The 16,728-nt window shown below is 61.1% G+C and overlaps 2 protein-coding genes across 4 annotated transcripts in view; one reads left to right on the forward strand and one right to left on the reverse strand.

The window, feature by feature from the left end:
- The window catches only part of PLIN4 (perilipin 4), a 10,679-nt gene extending 4,380 nt beyond the window's left edge, over nucleotides 1-6,299 (forward strand). Inside the window, 4 exon segments of the mRNA XM_025861373.2 lie at nucleotides 1-1,807; nucleotides 1,921-2,108; nucleotides 3,901-3,987; nucleotides 4,063-6,299. The exon segment at nucleotides 1-1,807 is cut by the window's left edge and continues 11 nt beyond it. Of these exon segments, the coding sequence (XP_025717158.2) occupies nucleotides 1-1,807; nucleotides 1,921-2,108; nucleotides 3,901-3,987; nucleotides 4,063-4,395 (2,415 nt within the window). The 3' untranslated portion in view covers nucleotides 4,396-6,299.
- HDGFL2 (HDGF like 2) overlaps nucleotides 6,286-16,728 on the reverse strand; it is a 20,470-nt gene continuing 10,027 nt past the window's right edge. Inside the window, exons 5-16 of one of the 3 annotated variants that reach the window (XM_025861388.1) lie at nucleotides 12,827-12,943; nucleotides 12,642-12,713; nucleotides 11,815-11,995; nucleotides 11,637-11,712; nucleotides 11,213-11,522; nucleotides 9,914-10,011; nucleotides 8,954-9,027; nucleotides 8,687-8,757; nucleotides 8,252-8,353; nucleotides 7,804-8,017; nucleotides 6,988-7,120; nucleotides 6,286-6,582 (exon numbers count right to left, since the gene is read on the reverse strand). In XM_025861388.1, coding sequence (XP_025717173.1) covers nucleotides 6,483-6,582; nucleotides 6,988-7,120; nucleotides 7,804-8,017; nucleotides 8,252-8,353; nucleotides 8,687-8,757; nucleotides 8,954-9,027; nucleotides 9,914-10,011; nucleotides 11,213-11,522; nucleotides 11,637-11,712; nucleotides 11,815-11,995; nucleotides 12,642-12,713; nucleotides 12,827-12,943 — 1,548 coding nt within the window. In that variant the 3' untranslated portion in view covers nucleotides 6,286-6,482. Of the gene's footprint in view, nucleotides 6,586-6,987; nucleotides 7,121-7,803; nucleotides 8,034-8,251; nucleotides 8,354-8,686; nucleotides 8,758-8,953; nucleotides 9,028-9,913; nucleotides 10,012-11,212; nucleotides 11,523-11,636; nucleotides 11,713-11,814; nucleotides 11,996-12,641; nucleotides 12,714-12,826; nucleotides 12,944-16,728 lie in introns of those variants that run through there. The other 2 variants (XM_025861387.1, XM_073887213.1) reach the window with 2 other exon arrangements.

A 16,728-nucleotide genomic window follows, 5' to 3' on the forward strand; every position in this document is an offset into this window, starting at 1 on the left:
CAGGGAGGTCTGGACACCTCAAAGACCGTCCTCACGGGCACCAAGGACACTGTGTGCAGCGGGGTGACGGGTGCCATCAATGTGGCCAAGGGAGCTGTCCAAACTGGCATGGACACATCAAAGGCCATCCTGACTGGCACCAAAGACACTGTGTCCACAGGGCTCACAGGTGCACTGGGTGTGGCCAAGGGCACCGTCCAGACCGGTCTGAACACTACCAAGACTGTCCTGACGGGCACCAAGGATACAGTGTCCACTGGGGTGACAGGGGCAGCGAACATGGCCAAGGGTACTGTTCAGACTGGCCTGGACACCACCAAGACCGTCCTGATGGGCACCAAGGACACCGTGTGCAGCGGGGTGACCGGTGCCATGAATGTGGCCAAGGGAGCTGTCCAGACTGGCATGGACACCTCAAAGACCGTTCTCATGGGCACCAAGGATGCAGTGTCCACTGGGCTCACTGGGGCAATGAACATGGCCAAAGGCACCGTTCAGACTGGATTGGACACCACCAAGAATGTTGTCACAGGCACCAAGGATGCAGTGTCCACTGGGGTGACAGGGGCAGCGAACATGGCCAAGGGAGCCGTGCAAACTGGGCTCAAGATGACCCAAAACATCGCCACAGGCACCAAGGACACCGTGTGCAGTGGGGTGACCGGTGCCATGAATGTGGCCAGAGGAGCTGTCCAGGGAGGTCTGGACACCTCAAAGACCATCCTCACGGGAACCAAGGACACCGTGTGCAGTGGGATGACCGGTGCCATGAATGTGGCCAAAGGAGCTGTCCAGACTGGCCTGGACACCTCAAAGACTGTCCTAACTGGCACCAAAGATACCCTATCTACTGGGCTCACAGGAGCACTGGGTATGGCCAAGGGCACCGTCCAGACTGGCATGGAAACCACCAAGACTGTTGTCATAGGCACTAAAGATGCAGTGTCCACTGGGGTGACAGGGGCAGCGAACATGGCCAAGGGAGCCATGCAAACTGGGCTCAAGACGACCCAAAACATCGCCACAGGCACCAAGGACACTGTGTGCAGTGGGGTGACCAGTGCCATGAATGTGGCCAAAGGAGCTGTCCAGGGAGGTCTGGACACCTCAAAGACCATCCTCATGGGCACCAAGGACGCAGTATCCACTGGGCTCACTGGGGCAATGAACATGGCCAAAGGCACCGTTCAGACCGGACTGGACACCACCAAGAATGTTGTCACAGGCACCAAAGATGCAGTGTCCACTGGGGTGACAGGGGCAGCGAACGTGGCCAAGGGCACCATCCAGACTGGCCTGGACACCACCAAGACTGTCCTGACGGGCACCAAGGACACCGTGTGCAGTGGGATGACCGGTGCCACGAATGTGGCCAAAGGAGCTGTCCAGACTGGCATGGACACCTCAAAGGCCATCCTGACTGGCACCAAAGATGCAGTGTCCACTGGGCTCACCGGGGCAGGGAGTGTGGCCAAAGGGACAGTGAGGACCATCCAGAATTGGTTACCTGGTAATGAGGACAGTGTCTGGAGTGGACTCCCCAGTTACAGTGCCCCAGACAAAGGAGGGGAGCAAACTACCCTGAGACCCGAGGAGGCTCTGTCCTCTGGGGTATCCAGCGCCCCAGACACTCTCTGTACCGGCCTGGACCTTGCCAGGGAAGCCACTGCCGTGGCCACAGGCACCCATGGGGCCACCCGGGGCAGGGAGGATGCAGGACACGAAGGAGCCGTGAGCTTTGCAACGCTCCGGGACGAGCTGGGGGAGCTGGGGGATATCTTCCACCCCATGGATGCCGAGGAGCAAGGTGAGAACAGCATAGCCGGGCCCACCTCCCTGGGAGGGCTTGGCCTCTGTAAAACCCAAGCCCTGGACTTTCCAGGGGCCTCTCGGATTGAGGAATCCTGTCTTCCTTTCCAGCTCGGCTTGCTGCGTCCGAACCTGAGCCAAAGGTGCTCACGGCCGACCGCGGCAGCTATTTCGTGCGTCTGGGTGACCTGGCCCCTGGCTTCCGCCAGCGGGCTTTTGAGCATGCCCTGAGCCACCTGCAGCACAGCCAGTTCCAGGCCAGGGCTGCGCTGGCCCAGCTGGAGGACTCCTTAGAGCTGGTAAGACCCTTGCCCTCCCCCACGGCACCTTCCTCAGAATAGCTCCCCAGGCTCCCCCAGGCCTTCGGCACCGCTGAGAGCTGCCACTCACGCTGGGGGGGCGGGCTGCACACAGTCCAGCAGCAGCCCATGGTGGCTGATGCAGATGGCGAGGGACCCCCGGCTCTGAGAACCTCCCGGTTCCCAAGCTGAGTTTCAGATGTTCAGATCCATCAGCCTCATTTACACACGCAGGGAGGAGCCCAGCGATGCGGCCTGAATCGGGATCCCCTGGGGTGTGCCCACGCAACTGTGTTTTCAATCAGGGCCCCGTGCTCTCTGGTGAGCCAGTTTGAAGAGCACTGGTCCAATCCCGTGGGGTCTCGATGGGGCTGATCAGGCCTCTGGGACGCTGGGCCATGTCTGGGGGCATCCGTAGCTGTCACGACTGTGGGAAAAGGTGCACCTGGCATTGAGAGGGGTGGGGCCAGGGATGGTGCTCAGCCCCGACCCAGCGCCCAGGACGGAGCACGGGCCTGACCCAACAGAGGTTTTGTTAGGCGGGTCACTCTGGCTGCTGAAGGGAGAACAGGCTGGACCTAGGAGATCAGTAAGATTTCCACAAAAATCCTGGCAAGTGACAGACAACGGGGCCTCAGGGCTCGTGTCAGCGGCAGCGAGAGGCACCTGTGCTCAGGTTGTGCCTCCAGAGCAGGGCTGCCCCGGTCTGTGGGCGGGCTAGATGTGGGGCATGAGAGAGAGGGACCCTAAGGAACCTCGGAGACTTAAAATTTTTTTGAAGTATCGTATTTAAGTAACTTCTATACCCAACATGGGGCCTGAACTTAACAATCCTGAGAGTGAGAGCCGCAAGCTCCACCGACTGAACCCTCAGCCAGGCACTCTGCCTGGGAGATTTTTAGCAGGGGACCCCAGGGGAGGTGCCGAGTGGGTTGAGAGTGAACAGTGAGAGCTTGGTTTGGGATGGGGGAAACTGGAGCTGACTAGCGGGCCCCAGGTGGGAGTTGCCGTGGCGCGCGCTGGGAGGGTGACTGCAAGTTGGGAGTCCACACCTGGCCCACGTGCTGCCTCCCCCACCCCCCAGCTGCTGGGACCACGGAGATTGGTGGTGGGGATAGGGAGGCTCCTATGTGCTGGCGACCGACCCAACAATCAAGGAAGGAAAACTGCCAAAAGAGCTTTACCTCCACCCAAGGGGGGGAAGATAAACAGGCAAGAAACAAACATCTGCAATAACTCGACAGTGATGTGTCTCTGAGAATAATGAAATCTGACAGGGAGGACTAGAGGCCACTGCACTGGGTGGCCGGGGAAGGCCTCACCTGGAGGACAACCTCGAGCCAAGATCGGATGGGCACCATGTGTAAGGCCAGAGGAAGCATGCTCCAGGCCGGGCAGGCAGCATGTGCAAAGGCCCTGAGGCAGCAGCATGCTGGAAGTGGTCAGGGGACAAAAAGAGGCTTAGCGTGTCCAGAGCAGTGTGACAGTGTCAGCAGGAGACGAGGTCTGGGCAGGCCAGGGAGCAGACAGTGTAGGCCATGGTGAAGAGCTGGATCTTATCCAAAGGGCACTGGGGAGCTATGGGAGGGTTTTGAGCTGGGAAGAGTTTATTTGGTCTCTGACAAGCCCAAGAATATGGATTATTGCCCATCCTGACACAGATGGCTCTTCCACCACGCCACGAGGTCTAGACACGAGGCTCTAGGGCCAGGCCCAGGAATGTCCCCAGGGGAGAGTGTGTGAAAGGACCCCGCCGAGAAGCCGTACTTTCTCTGCTGGGCTCTCTTTCCAGATTGAAAGGGCCAAGCAGGCTCCAGAAAGCCAGCCATGGCTGGACCAGGGTCCGAGCAGCAGAGTGGAGGGAGCCGCTCCCCAGGAGGTATGTAACAAAGGGCCACGGCTCCCGCTCTTCTCCCCCAACTCCTGCTTACCTCACCCCTTCCCTCCCCCGCAGGTGCCAGGCTCCGGGGCTCTGTCCAGGGCCTGCGGCCTCATCCAGCAGCTCCACGTGGCCTTCAGCACCCTGGCCTCCGGCCTCCAGGGCCTCCCCTCTGAGCTCCAGCGGCAGGTCGGGCAGGCGCGCCACAGCCTCTGTGAGCTCTACGGCCTCATCTCCTCAGCCAGCTCCGTGGAAGAGCTGCCGGCAGAGCGCCTGGCCCAGAGCCGCGGGGCCGTGGGCCAGGCATGGCAGAAGCTGGAGCAGATGCTGGAGAGTGTGCAGCATGGCCCACCGCTCTGCTGGCTGGTGGGGCCCTTTGCCCTGCACCCTGCTGGGCAGCAGCTGTAGGTCCCTCCTGCCCACGAAGCCCTCCGCGGAGCCTTCTCCCCAGCCCAAACCAGCTCCAAATCCCCGAAGGTCTGCACCCTGCAGGCTGGCGCTGCCTGGCACCCGTGGGGGCACCCAGGACTTTTGAGTTCAGCCGCACCGCGCACCCAGCTCTGGCCCTGCCTACGCCGTCCGCCCTTTCTTCCCAAGCACCGCTGGGCCTTCTCCTGGCCTAGGGGCCCAGGGCTGCTAAGACCGCTGACAGAGGGCCTTCCCCTGAAGGTCTCAAGCAAGCACTCCAATTAGGAAAGAGAAGTGGAGACATGCCTAGGTCTAGAAAGTTCTCCAGTCAGCAGCCTCCACAAGGCACCCTTTTATCTTTGGGGCACCCCAGTCTGGGTCCTTTAGCTACCGGCACAGCAGGGGCTCCTCCATCATCCTGGGCTCCTGGAGCACTGCCCTCACTCCAGAAGCATACACCCCAGCCCTCAGCAAACCGTATTCCATTGTACCAGAAGGTACCAGAATGCCACTGTCACCCGGCGCGGGCTCCTACCGCCTCTGCCGACACCCAGTGTGGCCAAAGGGCTCTGAGGGTGAAGCTGCAGCAGCCCACTGTGGCCTCGGCCCACCCCCCAGAGCTGATGTTTTGTGGTCCCCAAGGTCCCTGGGCTGAGGAAGGAACGAGAGGTCTTTCCCGCAGGGGATGGGGCCCTAGGGGGTATATGACAAAATGTGCTCAACACAGTCCCACACTCCCCCCAGGCTGGCGAACACGGGCTGGGACACACGCAGCATCCCCTCCTTCCCAGCCACATTGTCCCTAAATGCCCAGGGCAGCCACGCGAGATGGGTGGCACGTGAGGAAGCTGAGGCTCCCCCTCACTGAGCCTCACCTGTCCTCCAGCTGGGGGAAGCCCTGCCAAGGAAGCTCCCGTATCCCACCCACAAACCGCCCCCCAACTCAGGCTACCTCCCTCCCTTAAGGAGGGCTTGAGGTGCCCTCATACCGGCCCCCTCTCAGAAACAATGGAGTGCTCCAAGCTCAGGACACGAGGCCAGCCTTCCCCAAAGGGTGGTCATTAGTTCCTGGGAGCCGGCCATGGTGAGACACGGGGGGTGGGTGGGGAAGCCCTCTCGGGCCCGCCCCTCCTCAGTCCCCAGCGCAGGTGGAGGCGCTGGGCGCACGGCCATTCACGCAAACTGGGCACAGTCACTGGAGCTTCAGTCCAGCCAGACCAACCGGGAGGACACCAGGCTCAGGAGTCCCACACCGCACCACAGCCCCGGGTAGGATGGAGGCACCTGACGAGGGGCAGGGCGGAGGACACACAGCGGACCCCACTGTGGAGGCAGGCGCCTGGCTGGGAGCCACACACATCTGTCCAAATCCATGTGCCGGCCCTGGGAGCCTGGGGTCACTTTACAGGTGAGGAACGAGAAGCCCAGAGTGGGAGTGCCACTTGTCCGAGGTCACAGAGCAAGGCCTGCCCCCAGCGCTCACATCCTCTGAACATCAAGGACCACGGCTAGCCCACGGCACCCCCCAAAGCCTGAGTGGCTTGAATGCCCCAAGCTGCTGCTTCTGGGGACCCTGGGTCTTACCTGCAGCCTGGCCAGGAGCAGGAATGGGAGCAAGGCCCTGCAATAATGTCTGGGCTCTAGCATGCTGCATGCAAGAGGACCAGACCACAGACAGCCTCTACCTGAGCCTGTGTTACTTCTCAAAAGGCCTCCCACCTCCCCTCTCCTTCACCGTCAGCTCTGCAGGCCCAGGCCGGGCAAGGGCCGTGTCAGAACCGAGTTCACATTCGCTGTGAACGGTGACCTTGTGGCTTAAACCCTCTGTCCCTGGACGGGCCCTAGACAGCTACCCCAGCAATCCTAGAAAACCGAGCCAATAAAAGTGACTTTCATTAAAAAAACCCTTTATAGTCATTTCATGTCGGCTGGAAATCACAGAAGTTAGGCAGAAAAACAACCCAGGGGACAGATACAAAGGGACAGCACAGCGCTTCCCCAACAGGTCTCTGCTCCGCGGGTGGCGGGCGGGGGCCGGGGCAGGCCTGGGGCGTCTACGTGTGCCGGGTGGGCCTGGCCGCCGGGGCTCAGCTGTTCTCCTCGTCCAGGGACTCCGAGTCCATCCGCACCCTCGCGTGCTCCTGCCGCTCCTTCCCGGGCGCATCCAGCTCGGGGCCCTCCCGCGCGCTGCTGGTGGGAGCACAGGCGGGCGGGGGTGAGCCCTCCGGCTTCCCACCGCCGACAGAGACCCAGCGCCCCGGGAGTGCAGCCCACGTCCGGGGCCCCCTACGCTGCCCCAGCCGGACCCCCGCCAGGCGCGGGCAGGCGCGGGATCCTCAGCGTCAAGCAGCCCACTGTGCCCGCTCCCGGGGCCCTAAGAGGAAGCCATCCTCCCAGAGGCGGGGCCCAGAGCAGCTCAGAGCCACGGAGCTCCCTCGACGGGGCCCCCGGGGGTCAGCGGCAAAGGTGGGGGTGGGAGGCCGGCGCGCAGGACAACTCCCCGTGGCCCTCACGAGAACGAGCAGCGCACACAGTGGAGGCCTCGTCAGGAGGCGGCCCCCGCCCAGGGCTGCGGCCCGCGGGGGTACTCACTCGGTGTGTGATGGCTCTTCGGGGGAGCCGCAGCCCGGCCCCTCCTCACAATTCTGTCCTTCCTCCTGCTCCTTGTCCTCTGTGCCCTCCCCCTTCTGGGACGTGGCCTCGCCATTCACCGGGGCGGAGAGATCTGGCGGGAGAGAGGCTCATGGGGCCCCGTAACCCTGCCCACTGGTTTGGGGCCAGGGGCCCTAAAGGAAGCCCCGCCTGCCTCGAGGGCCCTGATCCCGTGCGCCCACACCCCCCACCCCTACACCTGCTGGACGGCGAAACACACAAAAGCCTAAAGAGGGAGGAGCCAGTAAATGAGCGGCCACCGGCAACGCGGAAAAGCCTGCCGGGCACGGAAATAAGGCGACGCCCCCTGCAGGCTGTCCCTGGGCCTGCTGAGGCCTCAGCTGCGCCATCCTGCCCCAGTCTGAAGGAACACTTCTCAGCAGCTCCACGGGCACCACGTGACCCCAGCAAGAAGGCCCGCCCTCCCTTTAGGCAAGGGCCAGTGCCACTGTCCCTGTGGGAGACACCCGTGGGGCGCGGGTGCTTCAGTGGCAGAACTCTCGCCTGCCTGTGGGAGACAGCCTCTTTCTCCGACCCGAGGCCTGCCCCAGCAATGCTCCCACACAGGGCCCGCACGCACAAACGCACGGCCTCCCGTGCTGCCTCCAAGGGGCTACGAGCAGCTCAGGTATGTGCGCGCACCAGGCCCCGGCGACCTTGGGAACACAGCCAGGCAAGCAGCGTGCCAGCAGGAACATGCCACTCTAGCCGGGGGGGGGGGGGGGGGGGGGGGAGCGCCGAGCGGTGCCTGCTCACCAGCGCTCGCCTCGACCTCCGCCCTCTCCGTGGGAGCCTCTTCTCCGGCCAGCGCCTCCGCGGCCTTCTCCACCTCGGCCCTCTCCTTCTCCACCCCAGCTCTGGTCGCCTTCGGGACGGCCTCGATCTTTGGTCCCAGGACCCGAGACTTGAGCCGGGCATAGACCTCCGCGGCCTTCTCCATCACCTCCTTGTTGGCCTTGTAACGGCGGATCTGGCCCGCAAGAGGCCTGGCTCAGGAGATGCAGCTGGTCTCACCCCCCGCCACAGGCCCGCCCCCAGCGCCACCACCCCGGCAGCACAGCGCAGGGGACCCCGGCACTCCGGCCTGCCAGTGCGCCCGCGTCCTCCTGGACTGAGGGCCGCTGCGGCCGGGAGCCCAGCCCCCCTGGGCAGATCCCTGCCTCGCCTGCCACCAGCCCCTTCCACTGCTGGGTTCCCACCGTACCTTCTTCAACGTGGCCACCACATCTGTGTTCTTCTGGAGGATCTGTGAGGTCACCTGTAGGGTCCCCAGCTCCTCTAGTGCGTTCAGACACCTCTTCACGTCCTGCAGGGTTAGGAGGGGAGTGAGGAGGGGCAGCACCTTAGCTGAGGGAGCCCTCGGGGCCCCACGGGACTCCCTGGGTGGAAGGCGGAGTGCTAGGGAACCCCAGGAACAGTGGTCGGGACGCAGCGCTTGGGAGGGCTGCTTGGCAAGCAATGTACCTGAGGAAGCCAACCTGGGCCCTCTGGGGGGGGGGACACCCAGGAGAACAAAGACCCTGGATTTGCCTCAGTTTCCTGAGGCTTCTAAGGGAGCTCCGGACACGAGGGACAGGGGGACTGCTTGGCTCGGAGGAAGTGGCTGCAACGTGGCCTCGGTGCCCTGTGAGGGCCTCACCGGATTGTCAACTTTCAGGGCGAACTTGATCTCGCTGTGCAGCTTCTGCAGCTTCTCCTCCACGGAAGGTTCTGGGGCCAGGAGAGAATGGAACACCTGGGCCTGAGCAGGGCTGCGGGGGCCGCCAGGCCTGGCCCCCCAACACCCGACCGACTCCCACGACCCCTCATCAGAGAGAGCCGGGGACCTGCCCTAGCACCGCTGTTGTGACAGGAGCCAGCCCCTTGTTGGCTCAGGCTCCTCCCTGTCAGCGACCTGGCCCCTCACCTTTCTTCTTCTCCACCTTCCGGTCGGGCGGGAAGCCTTCTGACCGCTTCCGGGTTCGCTCCACCTTCGCAGGCCTGTGGAGTCGCACCCCTTAGTCCCGCCCTGGACTCCCGTCCAGCAGCCCCAACCCGGCCACTGCCAGCCTCTTGAGTGTGTGGTGGGGGACCCGCAGCCACTGGGAGGGAGACCCTCAGGGGGCCCTGGAAGCGGGAGGGGTGGGGGGGGTCAGGCCCGTGGTGACCTGGTCTAGGCAGTCACCTGAAGTGACCAGGGATGGCAGCCCTTCCTCCGGTTCTTGCTGGTAAACGGTATCAAGTCTCCGAATTGGCATCATTATGAACATACGATTGAGAGCTAGTGGCTACTTAACAGAAACCCGAGTGAACGAATTACGGAAAGGTGCCCCAATTTGACACCCGTCAATGACGGAAGGCCTGTTTCCACAGCTTGGACTCGACATTCTACTTGGCAGAAGCTGCCGAAGTTCCACGGGCAGGTTCCCTCACTGATGCCAGAATCTCACTTGGCCAGTGGGCAGGGAGAGGCGCTGTGTCCCCTGCCTTGGTGGGCCTCGGACTCAGAGTCTCAGAACCACTGGTGTGGGGGACGGTCCTTCCCCTCGGCACTGCTGACATCGGGCGGGTCACTCTCTGGGGGGAGGGGAGGCGCCTGGCCCCCCTCGATGCCAGGAGCACCCCCAGCGTGAGGACCACAGACACGGCGTGCTGACCCTGGGGGCAGAATCACAGTCCTGGAGCAATGGTTCCTACGTAAGCTGATGGGGCCCCAAGAACGGGACTCTTGGATTGGCTCTACCTCCAAGACTGAATTCGGAAATCGGGTCGCTCCCGTAAGGGGTGATGGGTGATGGGTCCCCAGGAGGCTGAGAACCGCAGGGACCAGCACGGGGCAGGTGGGCCCCCAGGTAGCTGTGGGAGCAGAGGCAGGACGGGTGCTGACCTGGCTCGGGGCCTCTCCTCAGGGCGCCCTCTCTTCTCCTTCTGGCTGGGTCTCCTTGCGGGCTCTGTGCTTTGTGACTGTCTTGCTGCCTTCTTTGCCTACAGTGGCCAGAGAAAGGGAGTGCTGGGAACGGTGGGCAGTGGGGGCAGTGGGAGCTCTCCTCCTCAGAGGTACGGCCTGACACTTCCCGCCACCACCTGTGCACTGTCGGGACCTGGCGCAACGGGCAGGATGCGAGGGGAAGAAGGACTCCTGCGTCCGGCCCCATCCCCAGGCAGCAGCCTCTCAGGCCCTAAAGGAACACTCCATCGATGGGTGGGGCAGCCCCGTCGCATACATTTCTCCTGTGGCAGGGGTCTTGGTCCCCGTTTTGTGTTCAAAGGAAGAGAGACAGGAAAGAACAGAGTGTCGTCCTGCTTCCCCCACCCTCCCGTCAAGCAGACCCCATCCAGAAGGTGACAGGCCTGGAAAGTCAGGCTCAGATTCGGGCAGGCCGTGAGTGCCGGGAGAGCGGGGAGCGGACGGGCCTGCGGGACCGCACGGCACCTGATGGTCACTGCCAGTCGTCAGAGGCCTCCTAACTGCTCGCCATCACCCAGACTCCCTCCCTCCCTCCCACAGCAGCCACAGGGCACCTGTGAGCACCCGAGTCAGGTCCGACTCTGCCCATAGCCCTCTAGGGCTCCCACTCACTGCGGTAAAAACTCAGGTCCTCCCCTTGATTCCCGAGGCCCCGCACAATCTGCCCCATCCCCTCCTCACCCTCCCCTCCTCCCTCTCTCCTCCTCACCCACTCTGTTCCAGCCACACGGGCCTCCTGGCTATTCCTCCAACACACCAGACCCAGTGCTGCCCTCGGACCTTGGCTCGGACCGTGCCTTCTGCCTAGAGTGCTATTCCCCCCGCGCTATCTTCCCAGATCACCTCTCGCTTCACTCCCATCCTTACTGAACGGCACCTTCCCAACTAAAGCCTCTAGGGTTCACCCTAACTAAAACAGAAAACCTCACCCGACAGCTGCGGCCCCCCGACCCTTTCTCGTCCTTAGCAATGAACACTCTGGAACGTATCTCAGGTCGTCCCGTCTCCCTCGCTTTGACGTCCGCTCCTTCGCGGTAGGGTCTCTGGGTCTCATTCGCGACTCTACCGCGACACCCCGGCCCCGGAGCCCTAGCGCGGCACGCGGCACGCGGCACGCGGGTGCTGCAGGTCACGAGCTGACTTGCGGGAAGGCGCCCGCGCCGTGCGGCAGCCCCTCGGTCACCATCTCCCCGCCCCCGGGGGGAGCCCGGGACGCACCTCCCTCTGCAGCTCAGCCTCGGGCCCCGAGTCGGAGGAGGACTGCGGCCCCCGCCCCCGGCCCTTGCGGCCTCGCTTCCGGACGGGCTCGTCCTCGTCGCCGAGCTCGTCCCCGCTGCTGCCGCCGCTGCCCCCCGCCGGGGCCTCCCCGCGCTCGCGCTCGCGCCTCCGCTCCTTCTCCTCCTTCTCCTGCTCGCGCAGCCGCCGCAGCTCCTCCTCCTGCTCCCGGCGCCGCCTGGCCTCCAGCTCGCGCCGCCGCTCCTCGTCGCGGCGCTTCCACTCGCTGATGCGGTCCACCTCGTCGCTGTCGCTGCGGGGCGCAGGCCGGTCGGAAGGCTGCAGAGGGCCGGGCGCCGCCGCCCCCACCCCCGTCCCCCCGAGGGGGGGGGGGCGCCCCGTCACCGGCCTGCCGCCGCGCACCCACCTGTCACTGCTCGAGCTGGTCGGGGGCCGCTCGGGCTTCGGCTTCCGCCCGCGGGGCTTTGGTGGCAGCTTCTCCGCTGCAGGAAAGGAGGGGGCGGCGGCCTGGTCTATGTGGGTGCCCCCCCCACCCCCAAACCCCCGGCCGCCAGAGGTGAGGGGGCACACCGCGGGGACCCTACCTGGCTTCCTGCCCCGAGGCGGCTTCTTTACAGACACGTCCGAGTCGGAGGAGGACGAGGAGGACGAGGAGGACGAGGAGGAGGAGGAGCGCGGCAGCGCCGACGGGCTCACGGCCACCGGCTCGCCCTTGGCCCCGTCGGATTCTGCCTTGGAGTCGGAGTCGGAGGCCGAGGGCGCCTTCTGAGAGAGGCCGGGCCATGGAGGCGAGAGGAACACAGAGCACGGACCGGCCTCAGTGCCCCTTGCAGCCCCCAACCCCCAGACGGTCCCTCCGACCAGAAACCCCTCCCGCTGGCTGGGAACCACAGGCAGGCCCCCCCCCCCCCCCCCACCCCGCGGTGCCTGCAGCACCCTGATCGTCCGGCTCAGTCGTGGCATGTGACAGCCCCAGGGCCTCCTCTCCTCCTTGGCAGAGTGCAGGGGGACGAGGGGGGCCACTGGTTTCTCCAGCGGTTAGAGCTCTTTCGAATACACACTATGGCCGGGGGCACCTCACTCCCTTCCAAGGCCAGCGCTCTAGCACCCCATCGCCCAAACTGGCCTCTGCGCTTCTCTCAGGAGCGGCGGGGGCATGGCGGGTCCGGCCCCAGGGAAGTGCTCTGCACACACCGAGCTCAGGAACCAGGGGCTGAAGCCATCAGCGGAAGCAGAGGTAGAAAGTGGAAGGTGGAAGGTGGTGGTCCCAAGGGCTCCCTGTGGCCTATGACCTACCCTCCTCCAAAAAGGACCGACTCGAACCACGGACGGTGCCCGGTGACCATGGAGAGGCTCTCTCGGGGTCTCCCACAGTCAGGCAGGTAGGAACAAAACAACAAAACACCTCTACCTTTTTCTTCCGTCCCGCAAGGGGGCCCCGCCGAGGCGCCCGGACCACAGCTTTCTTCTCGGGGGTGAAGTCCTGGGCAGAGAGAAGGGGGCTGAGCAAGGGCCCCCCAGCTGACCACTGCTCGGCTCCCATGCGGGCATCCACCTGCCTGCCCGCCCACCCACGGGAGCCAACCACCTGCTCACCTGGTCACTGGTCTTCTCTGACTCAGATGAGCTTTCTGAGTTCTCGTCCTCTGATGGGGACACACTGGCTTGATCCAGGTCGCTGGAGGCCTTTCGAGTTCGTTTTGAGACCGACATCTAGTAGGGGAGCAGCCCAAACAGATCAACAATCGGAAAGCCTGTGTGGGAGCAGAGCTGTCTCCCGCCTGGCCGCTCACACCCCGGAGAAGAGCTGAGGTTCTGGAACATTTGGGAGGCAGCAGGGACCCTTCTGAGGATGTGATTAAAAACCACGGATCTTGAACTATGAGGACAATGTGCTCAGTGAGAAGAGCCAGACCCAGGACACATCCTGCAGGACCCCACTCCCAGGAGGTCCCCAGAGGAGTCCCGTCCACAGAGACAGAGAGGAGAGGGGGGCGGCTGGGGCAGGGGGCGGGGAGTCTGTGCTTCATGGGGACAGAGTCTCCGCGTGGGGAGATGGAAAGTTCTGGAGACGGAGGGTGGGGGTGGCTACAGGATGGTGTGAGTGTGCTTCATGCCGCGGAGCTGTGCAGTTAAAACGGCAAATTTTATATTATGTGTACTTTAGCGCAATAAAAAAAAAAAAATGAAGGAAAAAACCAAACCAAGCATCCTTTCCCCAGAAAAAGACATATGCATGCGCTCTGAAACTAGACAGAGGTGGGGGCTGCACAAACGCTGGGAATGGATCACACGCCACTGAGCAGTGCGTTCTGGAATGGCTACTTTTTTTTTTTTTTTAAAGATTTTATTTATTTGACAGAGAGAGACACAGCGAGAGAGGGAACACAAGCAGGGGGAGGGGGAGAGGGAGAAGGAGGCTTCCCACGGAGCAGGGAGCCCGATGCGGAGCTCGATCCCAGGACCCTGGGATCATGACCTGAGCCGAAGGCAGACGCTTGAAGACTGAGCCACCCAGGCACCCCTGGAATGGCTACTTTTTAATGTAAATTTCACCCCAATAAAAAAACAAAAATATACATATGCACACATGCACGCATACAGCCTGAATTCAGTTTCAGAGGTTCACACGTTCCCTGACGTCCACCCAAAGAGGCCAACAGAAGAATTTTTATGAAGAAAGAACCGAGCTTTAGAAACAGATCTCAACCGGGGATGACCTGGGTCTTCCTAGCCGGCAACTGCTGAGGTACAGCACATTTTCCCTCTGTTTTGTCACACCTGAGAAATGCGTCGGTTCTCATAACAACAGTCACCTGAGCATCTCCCCTGCTCCAGGCCCTGTCCCTCTAAAATTCCTGTGATGAAGCCCTGACCCTCAGGACCTCAGAAGGGAACAGGGTTTGGAGACAGGGACCTTTAAGGATGTAATTAAGTTAAAATGATGTCACGGAAGCGGCCCTAATCCAGTATGACCTGTGTCCTCCTAAGAAGAGGTCAGGACACAGACACACACGGAGTAACAACCACGTGAGGTTGGGAGGGGGCGTCTGCACACCGAGGAGAGGCCTCAGAAGGAACCAGCCCTGCCGACACCTTGATCTCAGACTTCCAGCCTCCAGGAATGATCTCGAATCAGAGGTGGTCTGTGGTCTAGGGGCACCGCATGCTCTCCCTTTGCAGCCTGAGAGCACAGGACTCTCAACCGGGGTGCTCAGGGCACCTAGAGTTATGACAGTAACTCTCGAGGCAGTTCCAGGGTAAGCGTTTTGAGCTGGGACGTGGCCCGATTCCCCAGACAAAAAGGCAGGAATCACAGGGACTAAGATGAGCCAGGACCTGCCCTCCCAATGTCTACACGCCAGGGTGCAAGGGAAGGCGGTGAGGAGGGGCCCCGAGCAGTGAGATCGTGGAACCCCCGAGAGAACAGACCCCGGGGGGGCGGGGGCAGGCAGCGCTGAGCTACCAGGGCTCAGGGCTGGGGTCAGGGTCTGTCGTGTGGTCCTCATGAAGGAAGTCTGCCACGGAGCCGTTCAGAGGACAGACGGGAAGAGGAGAACATGGATCCACAGAAACACACCAACAAGTTAACGTCAACTGAAGAGAGAACATAGAAATCCGGCCGGGCCGGAAAACCACAGCCGCTCACGGATCAGGGAAAGGAGAGCTGCACTGTGCTAGTGCCACGAGGCTACCAGGGAAAAGGTCTCTTAAATTCTCCCTGCGTGGCTAAAAGATACTGTAATGAGAACTTAGATCTGTTTAAGGCAAAGCTGGCAAAACAAAACAAAACAAAACAAATCTAAGTACTGACTTACAAATAGAGGTTTACCTCTAAAAGGTGGCATGGTGGGAGGGGCTGTTTTCTACACATTTCTGTTTAACCTCCCCAGCAACTGTAAACAGAAATAATGGGGAACTTTATAAAATGATGCCACTATATTGGAAAAACCTAAATGCCCAACAATTTTAATAATACATTGGTTAGAAATCATCCATGTTATAGACTACTTCTCAACCGCTAAAGACTACTACTTAATACCGGACATAATTACAAAGAAATGCTCAGCATTTCACACAGAGTATGTGCATGATTGCCAATTCTGGGATTCTGGGCTTCATGCAGCCGCCCTGTGTGTGAGGCACACGCAGGACTGCGGAGAAACACGTCAGGTTGCATCCAGTCCTTGGCACGGAAGCCCTCCCACGTAATGTGGGCATTTTCTACTAGCTGCTCCACACTTTTTACACCTTACAACTTACAACGCGTGCGGCTGATCCTTATGAATGGAACCGAAAGCAAATGTTATTTTTATAAATAATAAAAGGAAAGCCTTACTCTGTCAAAGAAATTGATGATAAACCCTAGTCCTTTCATTTTGCACCCAAATGTTTAAAAGCAGTCAAAAGGCAGACAAGGCACAAAAGAGACTATCTCCAGAAGAACTGAACACTCTCGTCCCCACAGAAATCTGCACACACCCATGCTCAGCAGTATGTTCCCAGCAGCCAAAGTGGACACAACCCAGATGTCCATCAACTGATAAACGGATACACACAATGCACCCACCACACACGGGAACGTCATTCGGCCATCAGGTGGTGAACGGACAAACACGTGAAAATGGCCACCAGCAGGAGCCAGACACCCACACGCGCTGCCCCAGGGATGGACCCTGAGCCCACAGTGCTCAGGGAGGGAACCAGACACAGAAGGCCACACGGGGTATGATCCCACGTGTGTGACACGTCTAGAACAGGCTCATCCACGAACGGGAAGGGGGCACGTGGGGGCTGGGAGCTGGGGACTGGGGAGGGATGGCGGATGACTGCTGATGGGGACAGGGTTTCTTCTGGAGTCATGGAATGTTCTGGAACTAGCCAGTGGTGGTGACTGCACAGTTCCGTGAGTGTACTGACAACCAGTGAATTGTGTATTTTGGAAGGGTGAGTTTTGTGGTATGTGAATGGTATCTCGATTTTTAAAAAAGTGTGTTAAAAAAAAACCATGTTAATCATGCAGAAAAATTATCTGCATATTCAGGCTAAGGGCATAATTTCAGCTAGGAGGCTCCTGGGAGGGAAAAGCCAAGAGCAAGCACATGCATTCTAGTTCTGCCAGTATCTGTTCAGTCCGGCTGGTGTTGAGTAAAAGGTCGGGTTAATACAGGAAAGCATTTCAACTTCACACTAGAGAGCCACGCTAAGTGCACAGCCTTCCCCGAGGTGATAATCTACACAGTGGAAACAGTAATATCTACTGAGCAATATTATAAAGGTTAACGAGATGACTCATGTAAAAGAATAACAAATAAAAATAATAAAATACATTAGAATGAAACTGCGTTATTAAAAAACAAGAAAGGCAGGGCAGGGGGACAGAGGCAGCCGGACGCGTAGGCCTCGTGAGGGAGGAGGAAGGCCCAAGGCGTGGCTGGGGAGGCTGGGAGGCTGGGGAGGCTGGGCTGCCTGCCCCCAACCCCCCCCCCCCCCCCCCC

The sequence above is a fragment of the Callorhinus ursinus genome, unplaced genomic scaffold (assembly GCF_003265705.2).
Source record: "Callorhinus ursinus isolate GAN/ISIS: 27379988/994484 unplaced genomic scaffold, GSC_fseal_2.0 scaffold77, whole genome shotgun sequence".
NCBI classification, from domain to species: domain Eukaryota; kingdom Metazoa; phylum Chordata; class Mammalia; order Carnivora; family Otariidae; genus Callorhinus; species Callorhinus ursinus.